This window comes from Pteronotus mesoamericanus, unplaced genomic scaffold (assembly GCF_021234165.1).
Source record: "Pteronotus mesoamericanus isolate MK-2021 breed Mesoamerican mustached bat unplaced genomic scaffold, CSHL_Meso_final scaffold_54, whole genome shotgun sequence".
Classification (NCBI taxonomy): Eukaryota; Metazoa; Chordata; class Mammalia; order Chiroptera; family Mormoopidae; genus Pteronotus; species Pteronotus mesoamericanus.
Window position 1 is genome coordinate 25,652,127 of NW_026555321.1, and position 9,128 is coordinate 25,661,254.

A 9,128-nucleotide genomic window follows, 5' to 3' on the forward strand; every position below is an offset into this window, starting at 1 on the left:
AATATTCAAGGCTTATATGAAAAATATTATAATTACTTCACTGCTAGTCATATTTAACGACCAGAATAAATGGAGATGAATAGCAAGACATAACCAATATCATGGAGATGTGCTGGATAGTGATGTATCACCTAGATTCTTCTTCAGTGAGAGTTATTCCCATAAATACTAGGAGTGCTATGGACAGAAAGCCTTCAACTGTCACCTCCTTTAGAAATTGTCTCAGCTGAAAAAAGCTGCCTTGACCAGGACATGGCTCCTCCTTAGTCTTTCACACTGATGAATGAGGGAATTGGGCTATTTCATCATAACCTGGGACAACTCTGACCAGCTATTCTAACCCCGGAGCTCCCACTGACGTTGGCTGAGGCTGTCACTGAACCTGCAACACTTCAATTTCTCCCTCTGATCACTGCTGTTTATTTTGCTTCTCTTTCACAGCTCTTCCTAATAAATATTGTGCATGCTAAAAAAATTGCTGATCAGAAGCTCCTCACAGACCATTAAGGAAACAAACATACAAGCAAATTCATAACTACAAAAAGAAGAAAAAACAACCTTGGAATAGAAATAAAGAAGAGATGCATGGGGGAGGTGATGGGAAAAGAAATAAATGTGGAAAAAAATTGAGGTGAGTCTGAGGTAACAGTAGGGGTGAAACAAGAATGCAGCTGGCCGAAGGTGACAGGTGGAAAAAACAGCTGCTCATGCAGCAGAGGAGAGGGATCTAAAAATCCACGGTTGCCTGTATGTGGTCTATGCTCTTTGCTAAAGGTCCATATCAGAGTCTGCTTTTTGCTGCTACGGATTAAGGCATTTTACTAAAAAACAAAAAACAAAACAAACAAAAACAACCCTAACAAAACCAACAAAAACCACAGCTGCCCTCTGTGAATGAAGATACTCCATCTCTGAGTGGTGGTAAGTGCTTACAGTGCGGCTTGGTAGCTCACTAGCCCCAGAGCCAGGTGGCAAGGGATTGTGGGGCAGTTCATTCCTGGAAGAGGCGTCTCCGGGCCTTGCGCGCTGGGCCCGGAGGGCGCCGGGGTCGCACGTGGGGACCTGGGCTCGGAGAGGGAGGTAGAGGTTGGAGTGGTGAGCTGGGGAAGGGCTCCAGAAGGTGGGAGTCCAGGTTGAAGTAGGGACCAGGCGAGCGTCGCTCTGGACTAGGGGTGGCGGCCTGAGGCGAGGGCTCTCTGACGGGGCCGTGCGGGCAGGGGCGGAACCCAGCGATGGAGCCTCCTGCGGCGTCCACCCAAGGAGTCAGGAACTCGGGGTCCGCGTCCTCGTCGTAGGCCTCTTCTCCGGCTGCGATCCCTGGGACACATGCGCGGAAGAATCCCTGCTGGACGGCGACGTCTCCCCCGGGAGCGTCCTGGAGAGCGCCGGGTTCCAAGAGGGCCTCGGGGACCAGCATGAGGGTGTGCCCCCCCAGAGACACTTGCAGGACCGACGTTGGCTCGGGCTCCAGCACCAGGTCGACGTCGTCCAGGGGCAGCTGCAGAGCACAGCCCGGCGCCAGGACCACCACGGAGGTGAGCGTGTCCGCGGCCGGAGGCCCCGCCGGATCTCGCGGGCTGGGCGCAGTCCCGGACGCGGGGCCCGCCGGCTCCTCGGTGCGGTGGCGCTTCTCTGGGGGAGGTCCTTCAGTCTGTGCTCCCCACCAGGGCGCAGGATAGGCGCTGGGTCTGAGGAGTTGGCCGCCCATCACCTCCATGGCGCTGCGGGCGGCGCTCTCGGGGCCTAGCAGAGGGCGAGTGTCACACTCAGTGACAGGCCTCGATGACAGGTGAGGCGGGCCGAGTGCGGGTGCGGTGCAGGGTCCCGTGACGCGGGGCGAGTCCTCGAGCTCCGGGGGCAGTCTGCCGGGAGGCCCGCAGTCCCATATTCTAGGAGAGCCTTGATGGGGCTCAGGGCTTGGCCTCGAGCGTTGGAATCTTCCGCTCCTCCCGCTGACCTGTAGGCGCCGAGTGATTAACAACGTGGGCTGTCAGGTGACCTGCGTCTCACTCTAAGCCCCGCCCCCTGCCAGAGAGAGCATCTGGTTTGGTACCGCGCCTTGGCAGGGTAGGTTTTCTGCGAAGTGTAGGGGAATGCGCCTTAGGTGCCCGTTTGGGGCCCCGTGGCCTTTATTCGTGAGGGGAAAAAAATAGCCAAAACATAATCTCATAAATTGCTTGCTTCCTTTGGTAGCCTTTGTCTAATGTCTTCTAAGATTTTTCTTGCAGGCTATGAAAAGAGTATCTCCCACCACTCCTAATGCAAATGGTTTTTGAAATTCTTTTCATTCAGGAGAGAAAATAGAAATGCAGTTTTCTAAAACAGAAAAGATTTTAAAATATTCAAGTAAAACTGCAGGGTTTGTTTTTGCTCTTGTTGTTAGAGGTGAGGCTCTGGTAATAACAGTAGCAAAATTTATCATAGGGTTAACTTTGTATTCAAGCTTGCTCTCTGACTTTATTACACTGAGTGCTTAAAAATTAGTTTACTCAGTCCTCATTGGTGAAGATCAGAGGGGAGAAGGGAATTTTACAAAATTAAATACCTGGCTATGTGTTGCATTTGGGAATTAAATAGTACTGACATGTTTAACTTTAAAACAGAGATCTTTGACTTTTTAACTATATGCTTATTGCAAAAAATCCAGATGTGGAATTGTTGGGTAGTAGTGTGTGGCACGCTAACAATAATAGATAAGGCCAAACTGCTTTCTTAAGTATTTATCCTAATTTATATTTCTGCACCTATGGGTAAGTTTCCCTTTGCACCACATACTTGACAACACTTAGTATGCTTAGATTTCTTAGTCTGGATCAGATTTTTCCATCTGATCGTGTAAAATGGTATCTCATCATGTATTTATGTTGTATTTCTCTGATTATTCATGATTATTCATTGTGGTTGTCTTTTCTTTCTGTATATAAAAATTATTCTCTTTGAATTTGGTGTTTGGTGGGCTTGCAATAATCTGCCTATATTTTTAAATTTATCAACCTTGAAAGTTGTGCTTCCTGAGTGAAGATACTATTATATGTCTCAGAACTTTGTATATTCTTGGAAATAGGCTCCCTCTACCCTTCAGTGCTGGAAGTCTTGCCACCTCTATCTGCCATAGGGTCATGGAGACTAATGTCCTCATACCTTTTATTCTTGTTCATAGTAGGTCTCTGTTCATCCCTCAGATCTCAGATTCAAATATTCAAATACTCAGTACATGGTATTCTTTCACTACCTCCTATGTTTTTCTACCTTCTACATTTTTGCATTCTGTCCCCCGAGGTTCATAGTCAATCACAAAACTCAAAAATCTTCATCTTCCCTTTAACTTTTTATTAAAATTGAAACCTGCTTCTTCTGAGTACACTGTTTTCTCTGAAGGCTTCGAAAATGGAGGCTGATTTCTTTCCCACGCCCGTAGTACTAATGACCGGAGGTACGATATATGTTTTTCTTGCTCCTCATTGATGCTTTCCAACCAGTTCTCTATTCTTCCTGAATTTCATGTTAACAGAGTATAGCCACCCTCTGTCCTGTCTTGGTGTAGTCCTTTACACTCTTGCCAACTCCAGGGCTCCTCTCCCACACTCCTTAAGTGTGTTTACTCTTGGGTTTCTGTCACTCTCTCCCATATTGGTGCCATCCTAATTCTTGGTGATTTCAAAACACACTTAGGTACTTTGAACATGTAGGTGGTTCTTCCAAAACACTGGTATATCTCGGTCCTGTACTACTCTCATGCAATCCAGACTTGCATATCTTTAAGATAAATTTAAGCCTCATTTCCTTTTGTGTTATGAGCTTTTTCTTTTGCTTCTTAGGTTACCTATTGGAGGCATCCTGTTTTTGAAGGCTGGGATTTTTTGGAAGGCAATGTGACTACTACATTTTATTTTCTCTCTCTCATAAATGGGTCATTAAAACCAAAGCTCTAGGTCACCAGAGAATGTTGGGAACCCTTATGTATCCTCTTGTTTCAGCACCCACTTTCCTCTCTGGATTTGTGACATGTCATTATTTTTGACGTTGGAGAATTTCTCATACATTTACAAGCTGAGATATACCTTTAAAAATGTTAAAATAATTTTTACATATCAGTTTCAAGAATGTTGTTCTTGAGGATGTTTTGGACTATTTGGTTCACATATTGCTGAAAATCAATGTCCTCAGTTATTTCTAGTGTAGATAAGGAGGCTTTTGCAGTAGAAGACAGCTTTGCAAACAGGGTTGGTTACCTTCCCTCTTCAGAATAATCAGATAATTTGGCTGGGACTTGGGACTGATTAATTGATGTGTTATGGGAGGAAGGAGGAAGGATTGTTGAGTTGTGGTGGGAATTATGAACAAGATGGTAGTACAGGGGGGTTCCTTCTACTGTAAGCAGAGATAGAAAATATTAAATCATGTTAATCATAGACATTTACTTTCAATAGCAAGACACATACCTCCAGGAATAAGAAATAGAGTAGGAAATCTAGTCTCTGAATGGATAGCTGATATTTGGTGTATTTGTGGCACTGAGACTAATGGGATTTCTGTTCCTTTGAGAGGGCTCAAGATTGGCCTAATGCCAATCATCAGAGTTAAGAGGCACTGAGCTTATTTTATGGCAGTGTCTGTGGCTGATCAAGGAAAGGCAAGTTGAAACTAAAAATGGCCACTGTGTGATTGCTTGGGGATTAGACCTATGACTTTCCACAGAAACAGGTTGAAAGAGTACAAAAATCCTTGGTTCTGAGTTGTGGTCCCCTAGGAAATGGAAACTAAAAATTATAACTGTGGAATGCAGAAGATGAATTCCCACTCAAAATGTAACCACTAATGAAAATTGCTAAGCACATGAGGCAATCCAGTGTGATTAAAATGAAATAATAGATTTTACCTGTGAGGAAATTGAATTAACTGAGCTATTAATTAATGCTAAAAAAATTTTAAAACATAAAGGATGGAATACCATCCATGAAACAAAAATAGGAGTTTATATACTAACTGGAGAAGTTTGAAACAAGATGAAGGAAGTAAAAATATATAATTTTTGAATGAAAACTTTCTTATAGAAACAGAATGCTGGAAACAGTTAATAAAATTAATTAATTGGGTTAAAGAATAAAGAAATCTGGAATTAAGGCATACACACATGATATCAAGATGTTAAAAGCAATGGGAGATTGAGCACTACCTTATATATACTGTATCTGATTGGATTTCCAGAGATGGAGATGTGTGGGATATTCCAAGATATAGAGCCTAAGATTTTGTGGGATTTCAGCCAAGAAATAATTTCCCATATTGATGGTTAATCAAATTCTACCCAGCTGAATAAAAATAGAAATTTACCCCAGAGACATTATAATAAAACTGTAGGACCCCATAGGAAAAGAAACATTTTAAAATATGTTAAAATGAACAGCAGAATTAAATATAGAAGGACTAACATATTGATTGGCAGACTCTTTGCTTTCAAAAGCAACAAAATGGCATAGCAACAGACAAGCGTATTTAGTTAAACATCATGTTAGAATTAATGAATAAGCAATAAAACATTTTCAGACATATAAGACTAAGAGAGTTTACCACACAAAAACATGTTCAGATTTACAAAACCAAGATAGTTTACCATACATTGGACATAGTGGAAAGAACTATTAAAGAATATCCTTCAGCAAAAAGAAAATTGTGGCTAGACTTTAAGAGTGGAATGTAAGAATAAAGAGGTAGAGGAGAATTGGTAAAGCATGTTGGTAAATCTAAATAGTATTGATATTAAATAAATAAAATCATTATGTTAACTTCAGTGTGACCCTTTTATTTTTTATAAAAATGTGAAGGAAATATGATAAATAAATTTTTAAAAGTTAGAAGTTTGATTTACAAGGAAAAAGCCTGGGGTAGAATTTAAAAGGTATGAAATAATGTGGAATAGCAGAAAGTCAAACATTTTACTTCAGTCTATAGGTCAAAATCACCAGATGAACAGATTTTAAAAGGAAATACATGTCCCAATGCATGCTGGAAACATCTGATAAAATCCAACAGCTATTCATAATCAAAAGTGAACTGACTGGAAGGGAACTTCAGCAGGTTAAGAGGTAACTCTGAACAAACATCATGTTATTATGCAAAGTAACCATTATACATTTTACAGTTTCCCAGAAGAGCAGCTGGACACATCAAGAAAGAGAAAAGCCATGACCAAGAATGTAAATTAATGGGAAAACAGACAAAGAAAATAATAACATGAGAAATCCAGTGATTTATTGGTTTGGGGAGAAACAGGAGTAACAATATGGGGATGGAGTAGAGTTTGAGAGTAAATAACTGATACAAAACGAAGGGGAATGAAGGTGCCTGAGAATGATCTTGTAAAAAAGCCCAGACGTCTGAAAACAGATTGTCTGGTATCCTGGGGTAGATTTTCTGTTTCAAAGATGAAGTTTAGAGTCTGCTTTCTCTTCCTTACGTCTTCATTTGTGTCCTATAGCCAGTCTGAGCGGAGGGAATTGTTTGCATACGAAGTGCTCAGCTTCCAGGTGGCAGGATAAAGGACGTTGGAAATCCCCTCGGGCCTCCAAGGTGGGTCGCTAGAACTGTGTGGGGTTGGGGAGGGGAGGAGGGCGCAGTTCGTTCCTGAACCAGGCGTCTCCGGGCCTTGCGCGCTGGACCGGGAGGGCGCCGGGGTCGCACGTGGGGACCTGGGCTCCGAGAGGGAGGTAGAGGTTGGAGCGGTGAGCTGGGGAAGGGCTCCAGAAGGTGGGAGTCCAGGTTGAAGTAGGGACCAGGCGAGCGTCGCTCTGGACTAGGGGTGGCGGCCTGAGGCGAGGGCTCTCTGACGGGGCCGTGCGGGCAGGGGCGGAACACCCTTCTAGCGGAGGGGCGGAAGCCAGCGACGGAGCCTGCTGCCGCGTCCATCCAAGGAGGCAGGAACTGAGGGGCTGTGTCTTCGTCGTAGGCCTCTTCTCGGGCGGCGATCTCTGGGACACATTTGCAGAAGAATCCCTGCTGGACGACGACGTTTTCCCCGGGAGCGTCCTGGAGAGCGCCGGGTTCCAGGCTGCCCTCCCGCGTGCTCGTCTCCGAAGCCCAAGAGCGGCCGGGGCCCAGCATAAATGTGTGCGCCTTCCCCCACCCCCGACTGGAGAGACACTTGCAGGACCGACGTCGTCCAGGTGCAGCTGCAGAGCACAGTCCAGAGCCGGGACCACCACGGAGGTGAGCGCTGTCCCAGACTCGGGGGCACGCCGGCTCCACGGCTTGGTGGCGCTTGGCCAGGTCCTTCGGGCTGTGGTCGTCACCAGGGCGAAGGGTAGGCTGGGGCTGAGGAGTCGGCTGCCCATCACCTCCAGGGCGCTGCGGGCGGCGCTCTCTGGGCCTGGCAGAGGGCAAGTGTCACACTCAGTGACAGACATCGAAGACGGGTGAGGCGGGACGGAGGCGAGTCCTCAGAGATCGGGGGTCGACTGCTGGGAGGCCGGCATTCCAGCTTGTAGGAAACCCACGCCTAATTTTCGAATCTTCAGCTCCTCACGCTGACCCGTGCCCGCGAGGTTGCAAGTGACGCCCCGGGAACCAAAATCTCAAAACGTCACGCTAAGCTCCGCCCCCTCCGAGGCTCCGCCTCGTGGAAATCGCGGTATCTTTGCCGCCCATTGGCAGAGGCTTTGGTTGGTAGGTCACTGTAAGGAAATACTTCTGTAGGCCTCTAGGGGGCAGGACACTTGTGTACTCGTTCTTAAGGAAGACAAAATGATACTAGAATTTCAAATACTGCTTACCTTTAATGATGTTTTTCTGTGATATCAGGCATTCTAGAGAAAAGAACCCTCAAACAGACCACTCCCTTCCCAGTACAAAATGTACCCACCCAATGCTCCATGAAATTCCTTTAATCCTTGTTCTTTAATTTCAGGTTAAATGGAAAATACTGATTTCTCTTTAAGAGAATTTGTTTTAATACTAAAGCAAAATATTTGTGGCAGTTTCTTCCTGAAGGTTAAGGCCCTTATGACAGTATTGATAATGTCAATATAATTAAAACAATATTAATATAATCAAATCATTTTATTGAGCACTTATTAGATATCCACCATTTTATTGAATGTTTTAAAAATGATCTTTTTCTTTTTTCTTTTTTTATAATTTTATTTTTTTATTGTTCAAATACATTTGTCTCCACCTTCCCGCCACCACTTTCCCCTGCCGTCCTCCCCCACCTCCTTTCCTCAATCTTTCCTCACTTTGGCTTTGTCCATGGGTCCTTTATAAAAATGATCTTTTTCTTTAAAAAAGCAAGCATGGTTGACATAAAAAACTGTACATATTTAATGTATACAACTTGAATTCAGAAATAAGTGTATGTCCCCGAAATTATCACAGTCAATACCATAAATATATCTACCACTTAGAAAGTTTCCTCTTGCCTGCTTTGAAAAGAAAAGATCTTTTTTAGTCTTCACAACAGGTAAAGCTTAGAGTGGTAAAGTAAGTGATTCAAAATTAAATAACTAGTGTATATTAGATGTAGGAATCAAACGCAGACTTATCTGGTTTAAAATCATGGACTCTTTACTCATATTTATTGTGTATACCTCGGAGTAGATTGCTAATTGGTACTATGTATACCTTTTCAAGTTAACAGGTAATGCTTCCCCCTTTTTTTCCTATAATGTTTTCTACAGTTTACACTCCTGTGAGCAGAGCATATTTCTATTTCATTACATTCTTGCAAATGTTTCTTATTGCCAGACTCTTAAATATTTTCCAACCTGGTGTACTAAAATGCTATCTCACCGTGTTTTCATTTTTCATTTCGGAATACTAATCAAGGTGGGTCATTTTGTCATACGCTTATTGGTCATTATTGTATCTTAACCTTTGAAAAGTTTCTATCTTCAGGCTGATATTTTACTTAAATTGGATTTTTGACTCTTCCTCTGGTTTATAGCACTGGTACTTTCTTCTTCAAAAACTAACTCAGCACCTTCTCTAAAAGGTCATTGCTGACCATTTTATTTCAATGGCTTTCTCCACTTACTATCTTGTCACTCTTTCTATGGCCTTCATAATATTACCACAATTTGTAAAGAAACAAAATATTGTTTAAAAAATTGGGTTTCAGACATGCTCTATACCAA

General features: G+C 43.5%; 1 protein-coding gene and 1 pseudogene across 1 annotated transcript; both read right to left on the reverse strand.

The window, feature by feature from the left end:
* Window positions 1–991: 991 nt before the first annotated feature.
* On the reverse strand, window positions 992–1,717 carry LOC129087962 (proline-rich protein 23C-like). The gene has a single exon (XM_054595059.1). It carries the CDS (start codon window positions 1,715–1,717, stop codon window positions 992–994), a length of 726 nt encoding a protein of 241 aa, XP_054451034.1.
* Window positions 1,718–6,516: 4,799 nt separating this feature from the next.
* On the reverse strand, window positions 6,517–7,331 carry LOC129088118 (proline-rich protein 23C-like; annotated as a pseudogene).
* Between the last annotated feature and the right edge of the window lie 1,797 nt (window positions 7,332–9,128).

Excerpts from the sequence above, each read along its gene's own strand:
- LOC129087962 (XM_054595059.1), bottom strand. The coding sequence starts at position 1,717 with ATGGAGGTGATGGGCGGCCAACTCCTCAGACCCAGCGCCTATCCTGCG.